This window comes from Salvelinus fontinalis, chromosome 30 (assembly GCF_029448725.1).
Source record: "Salvelinus fontinalis isolate EN_2023a chromosome 30, ASM2944872v1, whole genome shotgun sequence".
Lineage (NCBI taxonomy): Eukaryota > Metazoa > Chordata > Actinopteri > Salmoniformes > Salmonidae > Salvelinus > Salvelinus fontinalis.
In genome coordinates this window covers 27,144,540-27,170,143 of record NC_074694.1, presented here as the reverse complement: position 1 = coordinate 27,170,143, position 25,604 = coordinate 27,144,540, and the positions used below count along the sequence as shown (strand labels likewise).

The following is a 25,604-nucleotide window of genomic DNA, read 5'->3' as shown; positions in this document are numbered from 1 at the left end:
CATTTCAATGAGGGTAAAAGACATTTGGGGAGACAGTGCAACGTTTAGGCCAATACATTCTAGTTCATTATCACATGACCACTCAATTTGTTTACATCGATATGTTCTTTAATGTAAATCATCACACCCCCTCCTCTTCCTTCAATCCTGTCTCTCCTGAAAACATTGTAGCCGGGCACAATCAAAGCAGCAGATGGAGAGTTTTTATGGAGCCATGTCTCTGAGAGGCAGAGGAATTCAAGGTTGGAGTCTGTTAGAAGATGTTGAATTTGAACACTTTTTGGAATGACACTACGAATGTTCAAGTTCCCCTCTAGTAGTCCATTGAGCTTAGCTTGTGGGTCCCAGATGACTCCAGCGTGATTGACACACTGGTGTTTTCTGACTGCTGGGTTTAGACCATTTTGTTTCGTTTTGATTAGGGGCAGTTCGTTAGTGCAATTAACTATCCCTTGCGCTTGCATTGGATGCGGGGAACTAATTAAAACAGCTTGCATGCCAGAAGCAGAGTCGGGGATCGAGTATAGCGACTTGGATATGTTTGTAGAGTCAAATTTCACCTTGGAGTCAGGTGACTCAAGAGAAATCATGGGACCATAACACTCACCCACCTCAGCGGCGGCGATGATTTGAGGACACAACCCTCCACTGCTTTCCACTCTGGTGAGTATTTCTGGTTCGGTGGTGGCCCAGGGTTGAGGTGCATCTCCCCAGAGAGCAGGAGGGTAGTGAATAGGTAGCTTAGCAGATTCTGGTAGGAGTTGGACTTGTGTTTGTTACTCCCAAGTGATTCAGTGGAATAGGGAGCGAGGTAGACTTGGCCATTATTCAGAACATTATGGTATGATGTGTACTGTCCTCTTGTGTGGAACGGTGAACCAAGGTGTTTGTCTGGGGAGTTTGCATTTCCCGACAGTATATTGATTGTGTCATCCCAGCAAGGACGCACTGAGACTATCAGTAGAGCAGCTACATAGCTGACAATCGTGGCAAAGTACTGGAGATAAAACACATAATTGCGCTTTAAATCTTTGCAAGAGTTATTTAGCTGGGGTCGGCGTACACCTGTACACACAATAACAGCATCTGGAGGAGAAACAGCACCTGCCGCACCGCCCTCTCTTCGATCCGCCATCTTTTTCTGTGTGAGGGAGAGAGGGATGTAGAAAGACAAAGTTTGAGTCCATATTAGTGAATTCAAGTGTAGACTAACAGTGAAATGCTTACAGGCCCTTCCTAACAATGCAGAGACAAAAAAATAGAGAAATGATAGAAAAGTACAACTAATAATAAAAGTAATAATAAATAACAATGAGTAAGGATAACTTGGCTATCTACACAGGGTACCAGTACCGCGTCGATGTGCAGGGGTAAGAGGTCATCTAGGTTCATATTTACATATAACTAGGAATAAAGTGACAGATAATAAACAGTAGCAGCAGCATATGTGATGAGTCAAAAAGGTTAGTGCAGGGCCTCCCGGGTGGCGCAGTGGTCTAGGGCACTGCATCGCAGCGCTAGCTGTGCCACCAGAGACCCTGGGTTCATACCCAGGCTCTGTCGCAGACGCACAATTGGCCTAGCGTCGTCTGGGTTAGGGAGGGTTTGGCCGGTAGGGATATCCTTGTCTCATCGTGCACCAGTGACTCCTGTGGCGGGCCAGGCGCAGTGCATGCTAACCAAGGTTGCCAGGTGCACGGCTGGCTTCCGGGTTGGATGCTTGATGTGTTAAGAAGCAGTGCGGCTTGGTTGGGTTGGGTTGGGTTGGGTTGTGTTTCGGAGGACGCATGGCTTTCAACCTTCGTCTCTCCCGAGCCTGTATGGGAGTTGTAGCGATGAGACAAGATAGTAACTACTAACAATTGGATACCATGAAAAAGGGGGTGAAAAAGAAAATAAAAAAAGGTTAGTGCGAGAAGGGTCAATGCAGTTAGTCTGGGTAGCTATTTGGTTAAGTAGCTAACTATTTAGCAGTCTTATGGCTTGGGGGGAAGAAGCTGTTCAGGGTTCTGTTGGTTCCAGACTTGGTGCACTGGTACCGCTTGCTGTGCGGTAGCAGAGAGAAAAGTCTACGGCTTGGTTGGCTGGATTCTTTGACTATTTTTTGGGCCTTCCTCTGACACCGTCTCTTATAGAGGTTCTGGATGGCAGGGAGCTCAGCCCCAGTGATGTACTGGGCTGTACTCACCACCCTCTGTAGCGCCTTGCGGTCGGGTGCCCTGCAGTTGCCGTACCAAGAGGTGAGGAAGCTAGTCAAGATGCTCTCAATGGTGCAGCTGTAGAACATTTTGAGGATGATGGCCCACGCCAAATTATTTCAGCCTCCTTAGTGCGAAGATGTGCTGTCTTGCCATCTTCACAACTGTGTGGGTGTGTGTGGACAATGTTAATTCCTTAGTGATGTGGACACTGAGGAACTTGAAGCTCTTGATCCGCTCCACCACAGCCCCATCGATGACGAAAGTGCTGTTTGAATGAATGCTTACGAGCCTGCTGGTGCCCACCATCGCTCAGTCAGACTGCTCTATCAAATCATAGACTTAATTATAACATAATAACACACAGAAATAGATCATTAATATGGTTGAATCCGGAAACTATTATTTCGAAAACAAAACATTTATTCTTTCAGTGAAACACGGAACCGTTACGTATTTTATCTAACGGGTGGCATCCATAAGTCAAAATATTCCTGTTACATTGCACAACCTTCAATGTTATGTCATAATTACGTAAAATTCAGGCAAATTAGTTCGCAATGAGCCAGGCGGCCCAAACTGTTGCATATACCCTGACTCTGCGCGCAATGAACGCAAGAGAAGTGACACAATTTCACCTGGTTAATATTGCTTGCTAACCTGGATTTCTTTTAGATAAATATGCAGGTTTCAAAATACATACTTCTGTGTATTGATTTTAAGAAAGGCGTTGATGTTTTTTGGTTAGGTACACGTTGGAGCAACGACAGTCCTTTTTCGCGAATGCGCACTGCATCGATTATATGCAACGCAGGACACGCCATGTGTAGTTATAACTAGTGATTATGATTTATTGATTGTTTTTTATAAGATAAGTTTAATTCTAGCTAGCAACTAGCAACAAAAATCGGCAAAATCGGCGCCCCAAATTACCGATTTCCGATTGTTATGAAAACTTGAAATCGGCCTTATTTAATCGGCCATTCCGATTAATCAGTCGACCTCTAGTATGCACGGTCACTGTGGGGATGACGTCGTTTATGAACTTATTAATGAAGCCGGTGATTGATGTGGTAATCTCTTCCATGTTATCATATGAATCTCACATATTCCAGTCTGGGCAAGTGAAACAGTCCTGTAGCTTAGCATCCTCTTCATCGGACCACTTCTGTATTGAGCGCGTCACTGGTACTTCCTGTTTGAGTCCCTCATTGTAAGCAGGAAGCAGGAGGATAGAGAGGGACCAAAGGGGGGGCGAGGGAGGGCCTTGTATGCGTTTTTATGTGTAGATTTTAAGTGATCTATTGTTTTGTTGCCTGTAGTTGCACATGCTGGTAAATATGAGGTAAAACGGATATCAGTTTACCTTCATTATAATCACCGGCCACGAGAAACGCCACCTCTGGATTTGCATTTTCTTGTTTGCTTATGGCCTTATACAGCTCGTTGAGTGCGGTCTTAGTGCCAGCATCGGTTTGTGGTGGTAAATAGATGGCTATGAAAAATATACTCTCTTGGTAAATAGTTTGGTCTGCAGCTTATAATGTCGTAGTCTAACTCAGGCAATCAAAAAGTCAAGACTACCTTAAGATTAGAGATCGCGCAACAGCTGTTGTCAACAAAGAGACACCCCTCCTCCCTTCATCTTACCCGAGTCTGCCGCCTGGTCTCGACGATGCATAAAAAAACCATTGAGATGTATATTATTCATGTCCTCATTCAAATCAAATCAAATCAAATTGTATTGATCACATGCACATGGTTAGCAGATGTTAATGCGAGTGTAGCTTGTGCTTCTAGTTCTGACAGTGCAATAATATCTAACAAGTAATTTAACAATTCCCTAACAACTACCTAATACACACAAATCTAAAGAGGTGAATGAGAATATGTACAGATAAGTATATGGATGAGCGATGGCCGAGCGGCATAGGCAAGATGCAATAGATGGTAAAACATACAGTATATACATGTGATATGAGTAATGTAAGATATGTAAACAGTATTAAAGTGGCATTGCTTAAAGTGACAAATGATCCATTTATTAAAGTGTCCAGTGATTGGGCCTCATTGTAGGCAGCAGCCTCTCTGAGTTAGTGATTGATGTTTAGCAGTCTTGAGATAGAAGCTGTTTTTAAATCTCTCGGTCCCAGCTTTGATGCACATGTACTGACCTCGCCTTCTGGATGATAACGGTGTAAACAGGCAGTGACTCGGGTGGTTGTTGTCCTTGATGATCTTAATGGCCTTCCTATGACATCGGGTGCTGTAGGTGTCCTGGAGGGCAGGTAGTTTGACCCCGGTGATGTGTTGTGCAGACCGCATCACCCTCTGGAGAGCCTTGCGGTTGAGGGAGGTGCAGTTGCCGTACCAGGCAGTGATACAGCCTGACAGGATGCTCTCGATTGTGCATCTGTAAAAGTTTGTCAGGGTTTTGGGTGACAAGCCAAATTTCTTCAGCCTCCTGAGGTTGAAGAGGTACTGTTGTGCCTTCTTCACTACACTGTCTGTGTGGGTGGACCATTTCAGTTTGTCTGTGATGTGTACGCCCACCAACTTAAAACTTTCCACCTTCTCCACTGCTGGCCCTTCGATGTGGATAGGGGGGTGCTCCCTCTGCTGTTTCCTGAAGTCCACGATCATCTCCTTTGTTTTCAGCTACGACTCTGAGAAACATAGAAATGTACAGTTTTTCAGGTTCCGTTGACAGGATAGTCTCATTGCTCCAAACGTAAAATGTTTTTTTTTTTTAAATGACACCCTGGATTGCTCCTCCTGCTCCACATCATTCCAAATGGTTAAGTTAAGGGTTCAAGATTTTGGATAGGGTTTAAAAAAAATTGAAGACAATCTTGAGCAATCTGGCTCAGTCTCTGGATGAAAAACAAACAGAACATGACAACTCCTCTTTTCACAATCACAAAAATACACCCCTTCTTCCCCATCCTTCCCTCCCTCCATCTGTCACGCCATCCATGTTTCCCGTAAGGCTACAGTCATGAAGGAGAGGCACCATTCAACCAGAACCAGCCTGACAAGTCAACCCAAACTGATGAATGTGTCATTTTCATACAGAATGCCAAACAATGTAACACTGTTGATCAAGGGCTGAATCTTAATGCAAACTCCCATTGACATTCAAGTTAAGCACGTTTTTCAAGGATTTACAGCATGTCTCCAAGTCAGTTAAAAAGCCTAGGGCTGATAGTCTCGACTGCTTGTGTATTAGGGGTATGGTGGAGTTGAAGGTATGGTGGAGTTGGAGGTATGTCTGTGTGTGTGTGTGTGTGTGTGTGTGTGTGTGTGTGTGTGTGTGTGTGTGTGTGTGTGTGTGTGTGTGTGTGTGTGTGTGTGTGTGTGTGTGTGTGTGTGTGTGTGTGTGTGTGTGTGTATGCGTGCGTGTTCCTCCCTCTCTTGTCATCACTAAAGGAGAGAGATGGAGAGATGGACAAAGGAGATGCCGCAAGGGACTCTCTACTCATCCAGCATGGCTGCCTATCTGTCGCCATGGAAACTGTGTGTGTGTGTATGTCCATTGATTTCGAGTGTGATGGAGGGGGGAGTAATGTGACTGTGGTGGGTAAGGTATATGTATATACCCTCTACCGTGTCAGAATACCTCCACTATACACTATACCGCAATGATTACATTGTGCGTGTGTGTCTGTGTATGTGTGCGCGTGGTTGTATGTGTGCGTGTGTGTGTGCGCGTGAGGGTGTATGCGCTTGTGTGTTTTCTAGGGGTGGAGAGATCCTATCGTTTAAATACAGGCCCCCTCTGTTGATGATGGATCAACAGAACAGAATGATTGATGAGGGATGGAGTGATGGGACGCTTGACGGGATGAAAGACGAGAGCTATCGGGACGCAAATGCAAACACACACACACACAAACGTGCACATGCACATGCACGAACGTCGAAAGTACGAGCACAGTCACACATACACAGTCTCAAGCGTGAAAGATGAAGAGATGATTACAGGTGAAAAGTTGAGGCGACAGAGATGTGAAGAGAATAACACAGTTTAGACTATAATACCACAAACACACACAGACACACCACACACACACACACACACACACACAGAAAGAGGAGTTAAAAGCAGCCATGACATCACATGGGTGACCAAACAAGATCTCACGGTCTCATGCATAATCATACATTTGTCCATAAATGTCAAATTTAGAAAGTTAAGTTTAGGCATTAATTCTGAATGTTTAAGTTAAGGGTTAAGGTTTGGTATAGGGTTAAGTTTAGGCATTAATTCTGAGTGGTTAAGTTGAGGCATTCATTCCGAGTGGTTAAGATTAGGCATTCATTCTGAGTGGTTAAGTTTAGGCATTCAATCTGAGTGGTTAAGTTTAGGCATTCATTCTGAGTGGTTAAGTTTAGGCATTCATTCTGAGTGGTTAAGATTAGGCATTCAATCTGAGTGGTTAAGTTTAGGCATTCATTCTGAGTGGTTAAGTTTAGGCATTCAATCTGAGTGGTTAAGATTAGGCATTCATTCGGAGAGGTTACGTTTAGGCATTCATTCTGAGTGGTTAAGATTAGGCATTCATTCTGAGAGGTTACGTTTAGGCATTCATTCTGAGTGGATAAGATTAGGCATTCATTCTGAGTGGTTAAGATTAGGCATTCATTCCGAGTGGTTAAGCTTAGGCATTCATTCAGAGTGGTTAAGATTAGGCATTCATTCCGAGTGGTTAAGATTAGGCATTCAATCTGAGTGGTTAAGTTTAGGCATTCATTCTGAGAGGTTAAGTTACGGGTGCCTAGCGATTTACGCCCATCCACCATCCCTGTCCACAATGCCCTAGCAAAATCCAAGGCTACCTAATGGTAATAGTCCTCACCACTGCCCCTAGTGGCCGGTTTTGAAGTCTAATTTCGCAGTGGATCTTGAGCAAGCTGGCTGGGGTGACGCAGTGGTGATAAAGTCCACTTTGAATGAATTGTTTTCCTCTTTCGCTGTCCCGTTTGAAGACAGAGAGAGAAGGCCATGGAGAAAGAAAAAGAGAGGGAGAGAGAGAGAGAGAGAGAGAGAGAGAGAGAAGGCGAGGGAGAAAGAGAAAGTGGGAGAGAGGAAAGAGTGAGAGTAGCGAGAGAGAGAGAGAGAGAGAGAGAGAGAGAGAGAGAGAGAGAGAGAGAGAGAGAGAGAGAGAGAGAGAGAAAAAGAGAAATTTTTCTGCCGTCGGGAGGCTATTTCAGAATGTAGTTCCCCTCCGCCCCCTCACCTTGTTGAACAGGCCCACCCAGCCCCCTGGCGCACGCACGCACGCACGCACGCACACACACACACACACACACACACACACACACACACACACACACACACACACACACACACACACACACACACACACACACACACACACACACACACACACACACCCTTGGCACCTGAAGAGTGTGTCCCGGTGCCAGGCTGTGCCAACATGTGGGAGCAGTTACAGCACTCACCCCCATGCCAAAACAACTCTGAGTAGGGCATACTTCTGCCAGACACACACACACACACACACACACACACACACACACACACACACACACACACACACACAAACACACACACACACACAAGTGAACACACTTGATCACAGGTACATCCACTTTGACCTGGCAAAAATAAACACACACAAAAATGTGTTACATAGTCACTCCCTGGCAACACCTTTCTCTCGCTCTATCTTTTTCTGCTCGTTCACTTTGTAAAATGTAAACCATATGCTATGGCCGTCTCAGTCACCAGGTCTCAACCCAATTGAACACTTATGGGAGATTCTGAAGTGGCGCCTGAGACAGCATTTTCCTCCACCATCGTCAAAGCACAAAATTATGACATTTCTCGTGGAAGAATGGTGTCGCATCCCTCCGATAGAGTTACAGACACTTGTAGAAACTATGCTGAGGTGCGTTGAAGCTTTTTGGTTCGTGGCCCAACACCCTATTAATACACTTTATGTTGGTGTTTCCTTTATTTTGGCTGTTACTTTTAGGTTTCCATACAGGGTTAACTGTCCATGTATTTTTAGATCCTATGCCAGGGTACGTGGGTAACCGTGTGTTGGCATTTTAAGAAATCTGACAATCCCTTAGGTGGATCGGAGAAGTTTGTGTTACATTCACACAGTGTGTGTGTGTTTATGAAATATTGATAAGCCATGAGGGAACTGGGTCTCATCCTCATTAGTTGTTCCGTTGTCTTGTCAGCACTGGAAAGAGGAAGCTTGTCACTGGCCAGAGGGCAAACACACACACATTCCTCATCTCACTGCCCAAGTCCTCCCGGACTCCTTACAGAGTGGATTTGGGTATCCCTGCATAACTCTGTGGTCTGGCAAGGGACTGGTAGGCAGGTCATCATGCCCAATAAGATCTCACAGTTTGACCAATTTCACTTCAGATTCCAACTTTTGTTCACATTTCTCCAAACATCAAATGTTGAAGTTGCACCAACCGTCAAATTTCTAGGTGTTTTGGACACCCTGGGTTGCTCCCCCTGCTGCAGTTGCACCCCGGGTTGTACTGCTCCTGTCACCAGTGCCTCACGGCTTGTTAAGTTCAAGCATTCATTCCAAATGGTTAAGTTAAGGGTTTAGGTTTGAGATGGGGTTAAAACAACAAAATAAAAAATGAGTGTCTTTCATTGGGATTGAATAAGCGACCCTCAGAGCCGGAGGTCACGTCTTACGCTCATCCGCCCCCCTCCTGTTAACAACGGCCTGGCAAAACCCAAGCCTACTTGATGGTAATAGCGCTTAACGTTGCCCGTGGTGGCTGGTCTTGAAGGCTTCTCTCGATGTCCTGGGTACCTGGACGGACGTCGGATTTAGAAGTGGATCTTGAGCGACCTGGATGACCATGCCGCACATAGACCAGCCATGTTAGTTTGACATAGACCGAGAGCAGAATGTGACATAGATACTGTGGGGGCATTGATTACGATGAGAGGCGCATTGCCCTGAGATGGTCCGTGGCAAGGAGAGCAGTTAGGGGAGAGGGGGCCATGGAGGGGCAAGATACAGAAATGGACACCGCCAGACAGGGAAGGGAATTTCTTAACTGTAGATATATGATGGCTAATATTTTATCTCTGCAATGTGGCTGCAGACACGATCGTAGGAAAGAACACACTGAGCGTGGAGCGTAATGGGGGATGGGGCAGGATGAGGAGAGGTCAGGGGAGGAATGGGGGTCTCCAGTTTCTGATGGATACCATACATTTACAGTACATTAACATTTTAGTCGTTTAGCAGACACTCTTATACAGAGCGATTTAAAGGAGCAATTACGGTTAAGTGCCTTGCTCAAGGGCACATCAACAGGTTTTTCACCTAGTCGGCTTGGGGATTAATCTCAGCAACCTTTCAGTTACTGGCCCGACATTCTTAACCACTAGGCTAACTGCAACCCATACAGGTGAAACGGAATGAGGGTCTCACAAATGAAAACAGTGTGTGTGTGTGTTGTGGCGGTGTTAGCTTGCCCTGTAACATTTACATTTAAGTCATTTAGCAGACGCTCTTATCCAGAGCGACTTACAAATTGGAAAGTTCATACGTATTCATCCTGGTCCCCCCGTGGGAGTTGAACCCTGGTCCCCCCGTGGGAATTGGACCCACAACCCTGGCGTTGCAAGCGCCATGCTCTACCAACTGAGCCATACGGGACAGAGTTGTAACAGAGTTGCAATGCCTGGTTGGGTCTTATATAAATATATGTCCTGTCACCTACTGTCTCCAGGGCAGACTAGAACAGCTTGGCACAGTCTGCCGCAGTTACTGTACACACACACACACACACGCACGCACGCACGCACGCACGCACGCACGCACGCACGCACACACACACACACACACACACACACACACACACACACACACGCACGCAAGCATTCCGCACTGACGCACACACACACACACACACTTCAACCACACACACACTTCAACCACATCCAGATCATATCCCAAATATCACACACATTCCCAAACAACCTCAGATCGTATCACTCATATCAGCTGCATCCAGTAAAAATGTGCACGATGTTTGACCTACACGATCCATTAAAACTCCAATGCCAGTTGGAAAAGTCCCCAGAGTTGGAACAGTCAACCACCACCAGTATCCAAGGCCTTAAATCTTCTCCTCGGAGGATCCAGTTCCTTCTCAGTATGTGGTGCTACGCCAAATTTCAGCCGGGTGAATCAGCACTAACTGGGAGTATTACCCGGGCTCTGTGCATGATATCCCTTTCAACATTAACATTGGTCAATCGTGGGTACAGTTGGTACAGCTGGGGCACACGATGAAGTTATTTTGAGTGCTGTGTGCTATCCCATAACTGGATCCACTTAAAAAGAAGTAGGAAGATTACTTGGACTTCTCTAGCATAACCTTCAAAAACGAATTGGTGGTACAACGGTATTTGTTACCCCACCTTCCCCTCCTCCGGAACTCATGCTTGTGACCCTGTGCAGAGTTCACAGCTCTCACTGCACAGCCATTGGCCAGTATCCAGGAAGAGGTTAGCAGGATCCACCAATCAATCACTCAGGCCTGAATGGGTATTCAGGAGAGGAGACAAGAAGGGTTAGGGTTGGGCCGGGGATGTAAACATGAAGTTAGGGTTAGGGATATGGTTAAGGTTGAGCCAGTGTGTGAACATGAAACTAGGGTTAGGGTTAGGGATATGGTTAAGGTTGAGCCAGGGTGTGAACATGAAACTAGGGTTAGGGTTAGGGATATGGTTAAGGTTGAGCCAGGGTGTGAACATGAAGCTAGGGTTAGGGTTAGGGATATGGTTAAGGTTGAGCCAGGGTGTGAACATGAAACTAGGGTTAGGGTTAGGGATATGGTTAAGGTTGAGCCAGGGTGTGAACATGAAGCTAGGGTTAGGGTTAGGGATATGGTTAAGGTTGAGCCAGGGTGTGAACATGAAACTAGGGTTAGGGTTAGGGATATGGTTAAGGTTGAGCCAGGGTGTGAACATGAAACTAGGGTTAGGGTTAGGGATATGGTTAAGGTTGAGCCAGGGTGTGAACATGAAACTAGGGTTAGGGTTAGGGATATGGTTAAGGTTGAGCCAGGGTGTGAACATGAAACTAGGGTTACGGTTAGGGATATGGTTAAGGTTGAGCCAGGGTGTGAACATGAAACTAGGGTTAGGGTTAGGGATATGGTTAAGGTTGAGCCAGGGTGTGAACATGAAACTAGGGTTAGGGTTAGGGATATGGTTAAGGTTGAGCCAGGGTGTGAACATGAAACTAGGGTTAGGGTTAGGGATATGGTTAAGGTTGAGCCAGGGTGTGAACATGAAACTAGGGTTACGGTTAGGGATATGGTTAAGGTTGAGCCAGGGTGTGAACATGAAACTAGGGTTAGGGTTAGGGATATGGTTAAGGTTGAGCCAGGGTGTGAACATGAAACTAGGGTTAGGGTTAGGGATATGGTTAAGGTTGAGCCAGGGTGTGAACATGAAACTAGGGTTAGGGTTAGGGATATGGTTAAGGTTGAGCCAGGGTGTGAACATGAAACTAGGGTTAGGGTTAGGGATATGGTTAAGGTTGAGCCAGGGTGTGAACATGAAGCTAGGGTTAGGGTTAGGGATATGGTTAAGGTTGAGCCAGGGTGTGAACATGAAACTAGGGTTAGGGTTAGGGATATGGTTAAGGTTGAGCCAGGGTGTGAACATGAAACTAGGGTTAGGGTTAGGGATATGGTTAAGGTTGAGCCAGGGTGTGAACATGAAACTAGGGTTAGGGTTAGGGATATGGTTAAGGTTGAGCCAGGGTGTGAACATGAAACTAGGGTTACGGTTAGGGATATGGTTAAGGTTGAGCCAGGGTGTGAACATGAAACTAGGGTTAGGGTTAGGGATATGGTTAAGGTTGAGCCAGGGTGTGAACATGAAGCTAGGGTTAGGGTTAAGCTTAGCCCGCTCTCAGGATAGGAAAATTAAGACTGCAACTCAGCTCCACCTGTTACTACTGCCAGCTATATTCACAGACACAGGTATGCACCCATGCACATGAACACACACACACACACACTTATCCATAAGCAGACAGATCACACAGGATATCAAGTGGACGATGGATGAGGCGAGTCGGAGTAGTGGTGATCCCCTTCTACTCTCTCCCAACCCATGTTCCCAAAATACCCCAACCACATACACGTAAGCACACACACACACGCACACACACACTGACACACACACAGGTTTTAAATACTGTGTTCTGTCTTTGTATCTGAAAGCCCTTGTCCCATTAACCCCAAGGTCATCCCTAGCTCCGCCCCTGGCCTCCTATTGTACCTCTATCTCCCTCGGCATGCTGGGTAAAGTAGTTTAACAATGTCAACAAGATAAGCCCAATGCAAACGTGCAGATAAGCAGTCAAAGACTGCTCTTAATGTCTGTGTTTTTTCAAGGCGTTGGTTGGATGAGAGGGCGAGTGGGGGGGATGTAGTAGATGTTAAAAGTAAGCAGTGTGTGTGTTCTCTGTGTGTACCTGTGTGAGTGTGTGTGTGTGTGTGTGAGTGTGTGTGTTTGTGTGTGTGAGAGAGTATGTGTATGTTCAGACTGGCAGGCACACAGCTTCATATCTCTGTGTTTCCGCCATAAAGAGGTAAACCGCCCACACATCCAGCTCTGAGAACAAAGAGGATAAACACACACATACCACAGGATAATGTATGGGTGCCAAACACACAGAAGTGGAACTAAACATACCGACCAGTGGAGGCTCCTAAGTTCGGATGTTCATTAATCTGATCCTCCTCAGTGAATTTCATTCATGTCAAACTTTTAAAACATCTAAACAATGATCCTTTTCAGATTAAACTATACTAAATACAGTGCATTTGGAAAGTATTCAGACCCCCTGACTTTTTCCACATTGTGTTACGTTACAGCCTTATTCTAAAATGGATTTAATAGTTTTTTCCCCTTATCAATCAATCAATACACGCAATACCCTATAATGAAAAACTGAAATATCATGTTTACATACAGTACCAGTCAAAAGTTTGGACACACCTACTCATTCAAGGGTTTTTCTTTATTTGTACTATTTTCTACATTGTAGAATAATAGTGAAGACATCAAAACCATGAAATAACACATATTGACCTTCAACGCTGCAGAAATGTTATGGTATCCTTCCCAGATCTTGGCCTCTACACAATCGTGTCTCGGAGCTCTATGGACAATTCCTTTGACCTTATGGCTTAGTTTTTGCTCCGATATGCACTGTATTGTGTGTAGATTGATGAGGATTTATTTTAATTTAATACATTTTAGAATAAGGCTGTAACGTAACAAAATGTGGAAAAAGTAAGGGGGTTTGAATACTTTCCAAATGCACTTTTTTTGCAATGAAGGTCTGCAGTAGCCTCAACAGCACTCTGTACGGTAGCACCATGGTGTAGCCGGAGGACAGATAGCTTCCTTTCTCCTCTGGGTACATTGACTTCAATAAAAAACCTAGGAGGCTTATGGTTCTCACCCCCTTCCGTAGACTTACACAGTAATTATGACAACTTCCGGAGGATGTCCTCCAACCTATCAGAGCTCTTGCAGCATGAACTGACATGTTGTCCACCCAATCAAAGGATCAGAGAATGAATCTAGTACTGAAAGCAGAAGCTATAGCTAGCTAGCATTGCAGTGCATAACATGTGGTGAGTAGTTGACTCATTGAGAGAGAAAGACAACAGTTGAACAGTTTTGAACAAATTAATTTCTTCCAAAATGAAGGAGAAGCAAGAGTGAGATAGAGAGATTGTCATTTCTTTTTTCACTTTCAGTTTCACTTACTTAGCTAGAAATTGCAGCTAACTAGTTTAGCCTACTGAAACACCCTGCTCAAACAGAGAAATGCTATGTTAGCTAGCTGGCTATGACTATCCAACACAATACTGTCACTCTTCCAAGTCAAGGTAAGCTTTTGGTTTAACTAATTTATTGCCACCGGGGCTCGCTGGTGTAAGTGCTAAACTGCTTAATGACTGTACACTGTAACGTTACTGCATGATTGTAGCGGGTTTACTAACGCGTTAGTTCTATTAGCAATGTTGACTAAAAAACTAAACCGTCCTCCCTCATCGTAAATGGCACCGACCGCCACTGGTCCCGACAAGGATCATTAGAACAGTCACTCAGGAAAGGAATGATTCAACTTTTCCAGTTTTAACCAGTCAAAAACACACCATAGGGGGCAGCACAGAAGCCATTTTGAATTTAAGAGCAGATCAACTTACATTCCCCAAATTCTGACCTAAAACATTACAGAGGAAAACAAAAGTGACCTTAGATCAGTGTTGAGATCCTCTACTCGTCCTCTGTAAGTTGCCATGAACCGACCACAGTAACATGAGGCTTTAGGCAGAGTATGGCAGAAATCCATGTGACAAAGGATACTGTCATAATGTAATAAACGGTAAGAATGTATCATGGGAAGTATCAAATAATATAATTCTCAAAGATATACACTTTGTCCTAGAAACTCTATACACTACAGGGGATTGTATAGGCTTTACACTCACACACACTGCGTGCTGCACACACACCAACGTGCACACACACAACACACACAGGTTTTAAATGAGTGTGTTCTTGCATGGGTAATGTGATATGGCTGCATTGTAGTCTTAATGGATCTGTTCCGTTTTTGTATTATTCTAAATACCTGACCCACCTGTACTGCTTAGAAAGTCTACCAGTAAACCTGTACTGCACACACACACACACACACACACACACACACACACACACACACACACACACACACACACACACACACACACAGACCATAGCTCTATCACTCTCACTCTTTCACTCAAACATGGTATAAAGTTTCCCTGCTTATTTTTCTTTCTGCACCTAACAGTGGATTGTGAAGGAATTGTAACTTCTAAACTAAATTCAGGTACTTGTATATGTACTATAAAAAATAAATTTAAAAACTTTGCTGGTATAATTTTTAGTGTTTTTTTTAATGAAACGCAACACAAAGGCAATAAAATTAAGATAAATAACTTTTCTTTTTTGTTTGTTTTTTACACAGGGGAAATATTTTAGTCATGTTTCCAACAATGACTGAGACAAATGTTACAAAGTATATATCAACCCTACAAAGTAAATTGTTTCCAGTGGGCTTCAAAAACAGGTTGCGCAAGGATGATGACACTTTACCCAATGTGATGTTTAGAACTGATTCCAGTGTTTCTTTAGGAAAATACAGCTTTTAAAAAAGTGTTTAAAGACCTACAAAAAGTAACATAATATGGATGTTCACATTAGATTTCTTTTATAAAGCTTTTGCTTCGCAGTGTAACAGCAACAATGTTTAAAAAAGTCGATGTATGTCGCAAACGAAAAGGCATTCATGTTCTCCTTGTAAAAACCTCAACACTGAAAACACAGTCATCTCAGGCTTGCATAACAGTCAGGAAAAAGACAATGGCAAAATAAAAATATTAAAAACAGAAAGAGACATTTTTGGCAATGCAGGAACAAGATTAAGCACAATTTTGATTTTATCTTTTTTTTTTTAAATATATATTACCCTCTTTTGATTGGCTCTGATTGTCCTTTACTTTCATGTGATGTCATATACGGTTGTCATGGAGCCTTCAAGTGCAACAGCCGGGCAATGTGCAGAAAGAAAACGTTGCTCCCATGGCAACATGGTGGTGAAGCGATGTTCTATGCCAACAGGTATGAGGGAACACAGGTATTTTACTTCAATATGATTGCAGGATCCCGGAATTTTGATTAGATTGAATATTTGTATATTTGTATATTTCTTCATATTGTATTCTAATGTGATCAAGCGTAAACATAGATGCGCTTTGGTTTTGTTTTTTTGAGGCCAGATAAATACCTACATAGATCTCCTCTAGGAATATAATATAGATATAGAACATCTAGAAATCTCCGGTCTAGATCTTTAAGGATCAGCAAATAGAAGAAACTCGGTTTCTGTCCAGTATTTCTATTCTGTTAAACCCCCTCAGGAGAATAAGCACATAACAATAGACACAATAAAAACCTATATGAAAAATATACAAAACAGACCAATGATGATGTGGACACAAAAAGCCTTTTCCACTTTTCTTATAAAAACATCCCCTTCTATCCCAAGTCACCAAATCCACCCTAATCCCAAAAATGGGACTTGAACCCTTCCCTTGTAGCATATTTACAGCTTTACCCCTCTTGGACCCCATACCATCCCATCCCCACCACATACTCAGTGCAGGAAGAGAGGACTAAAACCTCCTCCTCCCTAAGCCAAAAGAACAACTCAAAGAAAAGTATTTGAAAAATAACACAACCTAAAGAGCAACAAAGAGGGATATATTTCTCTCTTCATGTATATTATATATGTATACTATGTACAGTTTAATCATAACGTCTTTATACATAATGCTGTACAACACACAGAGATAGACAAATAATTAAGCTGTACATCTATGCACCTGAATAGGAGGATATGAGAGGTATTGAAGTGTATGGCTTGACTGGAGAAATAATCTTCCTTTTTGTCTTTTTTTTGTCTAGAGAAGAAGCTGTTAGTAAATCGATCTATATATTAATTAATATTTATAGATTTACGTTTAGTAGGTTTACTTTCTGAGTGTTAAAGACATTGAGGGTTTTCCATGGTGAGGTCTAGACTAGAGACCAATGCACGCACGCACAGACAAGCAAACACACACGCTAAAGCACTATTTACTCTGAGCTCTTCAAGTACCAAATGCATCCATTACAGCCACTCAGCACACAAACACACTCATACTCTCACTCTCTCACACACACACACTTCAGAACTACAGTGTTTTTGGTCCTGTTGGGATTTCTCAATCCTGCCGTTGTTCATTTATCAGTGTGGCCACCAGTAAGACCATTAAACTCTGAAGGGGGAGAGAAAAGTCTCTGCTCTCCTCATCCCCTCCTTACGTTCTCCCTCTCTCCCAGTCTCTTTCATGTATTCTATATAACCATATCTATAGGCTGAGAAGTGAAAACAACATATTCTCACTTACAGCAACAACCTGGTGAGTCTCTCTTTGTCAGATTGCCTGAGAGTCAGTCTATGACAGTCTTTGACTGACAGACATGACAGACTATAAAACAACTATTGGAGACAGAGTGTAGAGTGGGCACTGTTTGTCTTTGTTTTAGGTCAGTAGAGTACTGAAGTCCCTCTTCAGGTCAGATGACTCCAGTGCTGATAATAGAATCCACTGCGGTCCAAAGTGCTGTTATCCCTGTTGGGGTTTGGGATCGTCCACACCCAAATAAGACCAAGAACCAAGATCCAGAACCAGCAAGAACTAGAACCAGACCAAGGAAGATCCTCCTTTCCGGACTCTTCTAGTTCTGGACAGAACCATGCTTCACTGACACCAGCGCCAGTAGCTTGGTCCAGCCCTATGAGATGAGGTAGCCATCTTGAAGGCTTTGTTTTGTTTACACTCCATAGTTGTTGCTAGGGGACGATGGCCACACCTTCGGCGCTGACTAGCTGGCCTGTGGTTGGTTCGTAGGTCCCGGCCAGGTAGAACAGGTCCTGAGCTCCGCCCCCTGACTTGCGTCTGCGAATCAGGTGCTCGTACTCGGCACGGTTGACCACCTGACAGCGGTGTGAGATGGTCTGGACGTCATTCTCATCCTCGTGGCTTGATTGGTACAAAGCATGCTGGGTAGAGGGGGGATACATTGAAAATCAAAAGATAAATAAAGAGCCACTTCATTAATCCCATGGAGAAATAGATTTATGTTGATTATTTGTTGATCAAATAGTTGATACATTTGATCAAAAAGTTGATCAAGTTGTTGAATGATTATCCATCGTACCTTTCCGTCGTGGTGCCTCTTCCCCAGGCGTGTTTCCTCGGGATGGTAGAACCACTTGACCCTGACCACCATGCTGGAGGACCAGGACTCCCAGAGGCTCTCCACTCGCCCCACATAGGGCAGCTGGGGCCGACCGGGGGACAGGAATACAGCACAGTCCCCCACATGAACCGTCTCACCACCACGCACGATCGCCTTGTAGAACAGCTTACGGGCCTTACCCTTCAGACCACGCCTCTGTAGGGGGAGAAAGAGGGGGGAAGTTAGGAGGGAGTCCAGGTAAGAACATGGAACCAAACTTCTATGGTGGCAAAATGGTTAGGGCCAGAGCCTTTAAAGCCGTGGTACTAAAACCATGTATACGGGTAAGAGTCTAGCTACAATTTCAGATATCATAAGTTTCTAATTTTGTCAGAAAGTAGTTAACATTGCAAGTTAAAGCATACTGTTAGCTAGCTAGCGATTGTTATCTTGCTGGTATGATCTATATAGTAATATTATTCATATCTCAGAAATCCATTTGCATTGCTAGTTATAGCTAGCTAGCTAATATTGAACCTAGTTGGTTAGCGTTAGCTACTTGCAGATTCATACTCCAGCATGTCATGCTTGGTGGCTAGCTATGACAATCTGTTTGTACTGTAGCTACGGGTTGAGATTATGGTTAATTGTTTAGCTAGCAAGCTACATGTCTAAACAAAAGACTCCACTTCGCAAAATAATGATTGCATGACCCATCAAGTTAGCCAGGTGTGTCTGGGGGTGATTACGGCCATCTATTGTATTTCCTGAACATCTAGACAATAGTGACCATCCACTTAGCTAGATGTGGTTATAGGATTTCTTTCACATGACCCATCAATTGAGACAAGTGTCTGGGTAAGCTTCATCTAATAATTCTAAAATAATTAATAAAATATTTTTTATCTGAAAGTCATATTAGGATACTGGGCAAGGACTAGACAAAGTGTAGTTTTACATGGAGTTTTTCCCTTATTGTAGGCTACTACTTAAACCACTTTTAGTCTTGAAATCTTTGTTTGTTTACTACACCACCTTACTCACCCTGTTTAGCACATGGCCTCACATGTGAATCCTTAAAAAGATGGGTGGGGCTTAAGAGGGTGTGAACGATGCTGAATAGGTGTAGACAAAGAAGATCTCTCCAGTAGGTGTACCAAAACACCAATGGCCATTTTCTCAAAAGTTGGGTTATAAGTTTATGAACCTTCTAAGCAGAATTACTTTCCCATTGTTCATCAACTGCAGTGTATGATATACCATTTTATAGCTCAGAGTCTGTACTTTTTTCCAATGTAAAAAACCCCATTTAACAGGTAGGCCATCATTGTAAATAAGAATTTGTTCTTAACTGACTTGCCTAGTTAAATAAAGGTTCAATTTAAAAAAGTAAAATGTAAAATGTTGCCACGTAATACAGAATCGAGGCAGTCGGTCACAAATGTAGTGATCTTACTCAAAAAGTCAATTTAATAAGACCTTGCTCAATAAGTCTATTTCAGACTGTGTTAACCATCAAGCCTCCCACATACCAGCTTACAGGACAGGTTATAATGGCCTCTACTCTGACTCTGTGTGTCCTCTCACCTGCGTGGGGTTTCCAGACCACTTCCACAGCTGGCGACCCGGCAGGAGGGCGGACATATTGGGATGGGGGTCCGGTGACAACATCCTCTGCCTCTTGGCTGCTGGGTGGTCCTTCGGAGGTTTGGGCTGGGAGGCTGGGGTGTTGGGGGTCGAAGTGTGTGTGTTGGGAATAGCAATGTGTGTATTGGAGCCGGGACCATCTCTCCTCTTAGTTTGGCTTTTGGCTGCGTTACTGCTACTATTAGTCCTTCCCTTTGATGTGTACTCTTTCCTGTCCTCTCCTCTGTCACTTCCTCTCACCTTTGAACCTCCGGTGATGGCCATGGCTGCCTTGGCAACATAGGCGTGTGGTTGGGCAGAGGCTGAGGAGGCGGCGTTAGGTTTGGGGTTTGTGGAGGGGTCGGGGGTTAAGCGGTTAGAGGTCAAGCTCTGCCTGTGTTTGTGTTTCTGCTGCTGGAGCAGCGCTCTGTGGAGAAGGAGGGATGAAGACCCTTCTTCATCTGAGGAGTATGAAGAGTCATTGTCGGAAGAACAGAGGGAGGAGGAAGAGAGGGAGCCGGAGGAGGAGGAAGAGGATGAGGACGAGGAGCAGACGGAGAGACGGGAGAGAAAACGTCCCGCACCCGCTGCTGCTGCTCTCCTCCGAGCTACCTCTTCATCTCCATCATCATCATCCTCATCCAGCTCAGAGTAAGAGCTGGGGCAGTCGCTGGGGCAGTCCAGAGCTCCAAACTCTCCCCCCAGACCTCCTAAACCAGATGAGGGGAGGCCTTTTCTGAGGGCTGGAGCCCTCTTCAGGAGCAGCTCAGACCTGGACACTCCACTCTCTCCTCCTCCTTTCTTCCTGTCCTTCACTACCAGAGCAGGGTGGATGTACCTCAGGGGTGCACCCGCCACCCCTGCAGAGGGACCTTTGTGCACCCTGCCACCCCCCAGACGCAGCAGAGCTTTCCCATTCTTGGTTTTGGGCGACGTCACACCCTCGTGATCCAGCTTCACCAGGAACTGTTTTCTGTCCCTGTCGCTCGACTTCCTGTTGGAGGGTGCCGTTGTCATGGTGACAGAGTCCCTCAGCCCCAGAGGCATAACCGTGGTTACAGGCCGTTGGGTTCCGGTTCCGAAGGCTCCAGCGTAACCGTTGGCGATGCTACTGAAGGAGTCGATCTCGAATGGGGAACGGAAGATGCCCTTGAGGGGCGCAGGAGGGGCGAAGGGGTGTGTGGCGGGGCGGTGGAACACCCCCAAGTCTCGCTGGTGACCCACTCGGTGGGTTTTACGGGACGTCCCGTTGAACAGGAAGAAGTCCGCTGGAAGTCTCTTTGCTGGCCAGCTTAACGAGGAAGTGTTGCCACTGGTTACACTCTCTGATGTTGTTGAGGAACTATTGGCCCCTGGCTTGACCTTTTTGGGTCGTCCTACTGGAAGAATAAACAGAATAAAGAGAAAGGGTGAGAGTGAGAAAGAATGGTAGACAGCGAGAGAGAGATTTATAAACAAGATTGATCAACCTAACCTTCCTTTAAAGCAGGTAAGTCAATGAGAACAAATTCTTCATAACCATAAATAACAGCCCTTACTGTAGAGCTGGAGGCAACTTGTCACATTTAGTCTGTGTTGAGTTATGAGAATGCTGTTTGACTGGAGGGCATTCAGACCAGTGACAGTTGGAACAGTGATGACGTTAGACATGAGGGGGGTTCCATTGAGAAGGAAGAAGTGTTGAGATAAAATCATATTATATATGTGTATTATACATGAGTAAAGCTGGTCTGAATAGTAAGTTGGCCAGGCGGGCCTATGAAGCAGTTTGTCTTGGGGCTACAGTGACTGATTGGTTCTGGGATGGTGAATGATGAGATGACTGATGACTGGTTGTCTATGCTATCTATCTCACTGGTGCTGTAAGCCACAATTTCAAACAAATGGGAGGAACTGGCACCATCTACCCGGAAGAAAAATATAAACGCAACACACAACAACTGAAAAGATTTTACAGAGTTACAGTTCATATAAGGAAATTAGTAATTTGAAATAAATTCATTAGGCCCTAATCTATGGATTTCACATGATTTGAAATACAGATCTGCTGGTCACAGATACTTTAAAAAAAAGGTAGGGGCGTGGATTAGAAAACCAGTCAGTAGCTGGTGTTACCATCATCTGCCTCATGCAGCGTGACACATCTCCTTCGCATAGAGTTGATCAGGCTGTTGATTGTGGCCTGTGGAATGTTGTCCCACTCATCTTCAATGGCTGTGCAAAGTTGCTGGATATTGGCAGGAACTGGAACACGCTGTCGTACAAGTCGATCCAGAGCATCCCAAACATGCTCAATGGGTGACATGTCTGGTGAGTATGCAGGCCATGGAAGAACTGGGACATTTTCAGCTTCCATGAATTTGTTGTCTGTAGCTTATGCCTACACATACATACCGTAACCCCACCAACACCATGGGGCACTCTGTTCACAACATTGACATTAGTAAACCGCTTGCCCACACAACGCCATACATGCATGCTGTCTGTCATCTGCTCGGTACAGTTGAAACCGTGATTCATCGGTGAAGAGCACACCTCTCTAGCGTGCCAGTGGCCATCAAAGGTGAGCATTTGTCCACTGAAGTTGGTTACGACGTCAAACTGCAGTCAGGTCAAGACCCTGGTGAGGACACAGATGAGCTTCCCTGAGACGGTTTCTGACAGTCTGTGCAGGAATTATTTTGTTGTGCAAATTCACAGTTTCATCAGCTGTTCAGGTGGCTGGTCTCAGATGATTCCGCAGGTGAAGAAGCCGGATGTGGAGATCCTGGGCTGGCGTGGTTACACGTGGTCTGCGATTGTAAGGCCCTTCAAACATACTGCCAAATTCTCTAAAAACGACTTCGGAGGCAGCTTATGATAGAGAAATTAACATTAAATTCTCTGGCAACAGCTCTGGTGGACATTCCTGCATTCAGCATGCCAATTGCACACTCCCTTAAAACTTGAGACATCTGTGGGATAGTGTTGTATGACAAAACTGCACATTTTAGAGTTGCCTGTTATTGTCCCCAGCACAAGGTGCACCTGTGTAATGATCATGCTGTTGAATCAGCTTCTTGATATGTGACACCTGTCAAGTGGATGGATTATCTTGGCAAAGGAGAAATGCTCACTAACAGCGATGTAGATACATTTGCGAACAAAATTTGAGAGAATTTTTGTTGTTGTTGTGCGTATGGAAAATGTTTTATTTCAGCTCATGAAACATGGGACCAACCACATGTAGCGTTTCTGTTTTTGTTCAGTGTAATACCATGGAATTATGCTCTGAGCCATTACCTGGTCTCCGCTCCTGGCTCCTCTCTCCTGCCTCCCCATTGGTTGGTCTCTCTGTGGGCTTGTCTCTACTGTCCTGGGTGGAGCTTCTGCGACCACGACGACCAGGTGAGAGCAGGGCTGGAGATGGCTCCGCACCTGAGAGAGAGAGAGAGAGAGAGAGAGAGAGAGAGAGAGAGAGAGAGAGAGAGAGAGAGAGAGAGAGAGAGAGAGAGAGAGAGAGAGAGAGAGAGAGAGAGAGAGAGAGGGGGAGCGAGACGGGAGGGAGGTAGGGCAAACAATACTTATAGAGTGAAGCTGGATTGAATGTTGACAGACTCCAGTTTTCTCCAGACCATGTATTTACTCTCCAGGAATGTGTATATATATGAATATGAGAGAGAGAGAGAGAGAGAGAGAGAGAGAGAGAGAGAGAGAGAGAGAGAGAGAGAGAGAGAGACAGAGAGAGAGAGAGAGAGAGAGCGAGAGAGAGAGAGAGAGAGAGAGAGAGAGAGAGAGAGAGAGACAGAGAGAGAGAGAGAGAGAGAGAGAGACAGAGACAGACAGAGAGCCACAGTGTACTCACAGTGTATCTGGTAACCTGGGGGCAGCAGGCGTATGTTGGGCAGAGAGATTCTTCCTCTGTCTCCGTCATCAAACTCCACCATCACACTGCCCTCCTTCTCCTCCTCTCCCAGACCCCCTCTGTGGACGTATCCAGGGTAGAGGCAGCGGGAGCGTTCGCTCCAGTAGGCACAAACACGCATTCCGGCAGTCAAGATGGCTTCCGTCTGCGGCCGCACATCCAACACCGCTTCCTCTAATAGCTGTTCTAGGGAGTAGATCCTAGGTCTGTTCCCCCTCTCCCCCTCGATCACTACACGGAATCTAGGAGAGAGAGAGCGAGACGGAGAGAGAGAGCGAGAGAGACATAGTATTAAATGTAAATGTATTACATGTAATGTATTACAAGCCAGTCAGCCAGTCCTTTGCATCAACATGTCTATCTGTGATTAAGCAGGCCATATGAGTAGGTGTCAGTAGGTGTCAGTGCCTTACATGTCAGGCAGGTCCAGAGTGTGTAGTCGGGCAGCATACAGCAGCTCATCCTCCTTAGATATCAACACCTTCAGACCATCCACCAGCATCTCCCTGCTCAGCACACAGTTAAGCACTGCTGCAGAGAGAGAGGGCAGAGAGAGCAGAATAGAAAGCGAGAAAGAACGAGAGAGAAAAATATGAACATTTAGACTGGTTTGTGACCCTGTGGTGTGTGTGTGTGTGTGTGTGCGTGTGTATGTGTGTGTGTGTGTGTGTGTGTGTGTGTGTGTGTGTGTGTGTGTGTGTGTGAGTGTGTGAGTGTGTGTGTGTGTGTGTGTGTGTGTGTGTGTGTGTGTGTGTGTGTGTGTGTGTGTGTGTGTGTGTGTGTGTGTGAGTGTGTGTGTGTGTGTGTGTGTGTGTGTGTGTGTGTGTGTGTGTGTGTGTGTGTGTGTGTGTGTGTGTTCTCACCTGGTGCTCCGCGTGTGTGAGATATATGCTCCATGTCTTCCTCCTCCCCTTCGGAGAAGCTGCTCTCCTCGTCCAATCGGAATCCTTCATCAGCCGCAAAGCTCTCCAGCAGCCGGCTCACTGCACGCCCTTTAGCCTGCAACAGGAAATTACATCATTAGACTATATACATCTTTAAACTCCTAAACCAGTGGTCACCCTCTCACGTTCCTGGACAGCTACAGAGTGTACAGGCTTTTGTTCCATCGCAGCACTAATTCAAATGATGGTTTATTTTTTTATTTCACATTTATTTAACCTGGTAGGCCAGTTGAGAACAACTTCTCATTTACAACTGCGACCTGGCCAAGATAAAGCAAAGCAGTGCGACAAAAACAACAACACAGAGTTACACATAAACAAACGTACAGTCAATAACACAATAGAATAATCTATGTACAGGTTGTGCAAATGTAGTAAGGTTAGGGAGGTAAGGCAATAAATAGGCCATAGAGGCTTAGTAATTACAATTTTAGCAATTAACACTGGAGTGATAGATGATGATGATGTGCAAGTAGAGATACTGGGGTGCAAAAGAGCAAGAGAAAAAATAACGATATGGGGATGAAGTAGTTGGGTGTGCTATTTACAGAATGGATGTGTACAGGTACAGTGATCGGTAAGCTGCTCTGACAGCTGATGCTTACAGTTAGAGAGGGAGATATAAGTCTCTAGCTTCAGCGATTTTGCAATTAGTTCCAGTCATTGGCAGCAGAGAACTGGAAGGAAAGGCGGCCAAAGAGGTGTTGGCTTTGGGGATGACCAGTGAGATATATCTGCTGGAGCGTGTGCTACAGGTGGATGTTGCTATGGTGACCAGCGACCTGAGATAAGGCGGGGCTTTACCTAGCAAAGACTTATAGATGACCTGGAGCCAGTGGGTTTAGCGACGAATATGTAGTGAGTGCCAGCCAACGAGAGCATACAGGTCGCAGTGGTGGGCAGGATATGGGGCTTCGGTGACAAAACGGATGGCACTGTGACAGACTACATCCAGTTTGCTGAGTAGAGTGTTGGAGGCTATTTTGAAAATGACATTGCCGAAGTCAAGGATCGGTAGGATAGTCAGTTTTACGAGGGTATGT

General features: G+C 45.0%; 1 protein-coding gene across 5 annotated transcripts in view; it reads right to left on the bottom strand.

The window, feature by feature from the left end:
• Positions 1-15,178: 15,178 nt before the first annotated feature.
• Positions 15,179-25,604, bottom strand: part of LOC129828911 (BAH and coiled-coil domain-containing protein 1-like) — a 66,869-nt gene continuing 56,443 nt past the window's right edge. For all 5 annotated transcript variants that reach the window (XM_055890217.1, XM_055890218.1, XM_055890215.1 and 2 more), the window contains exons 17-23: positions 24,481-24,616; positions 24,031-24,148; positions 23,558-23,859; positions 22,996-23,130; positions 19,675-21,092; positions 18,067-18,303; positions 15,179-17,908 (exon numbers count right to left, since the gene is read on the bottom strand). In XM_055890217.1, coding sequence (XP_055746192.1) covers positions 17,699-17,908; positions 18,067-18,303; positions 19,675-21,092; positions 22,996-23,130; positions 23,558-23,859; positions 24,031-24,148; positions 24,481-24,616 — 2,556 coding nt within the window. In that variant the 3' untranslated portion in view covers positions 15,179-17,698. The remainder of the gene's footprint in view (positions 17,909-18,066; positions 18,304-19,674; positions 21,093-22,995; positions 23,131-23,557; positions 23,860-24,030; positions 24,149-24,480; positions 24,617-25,604) is intronic.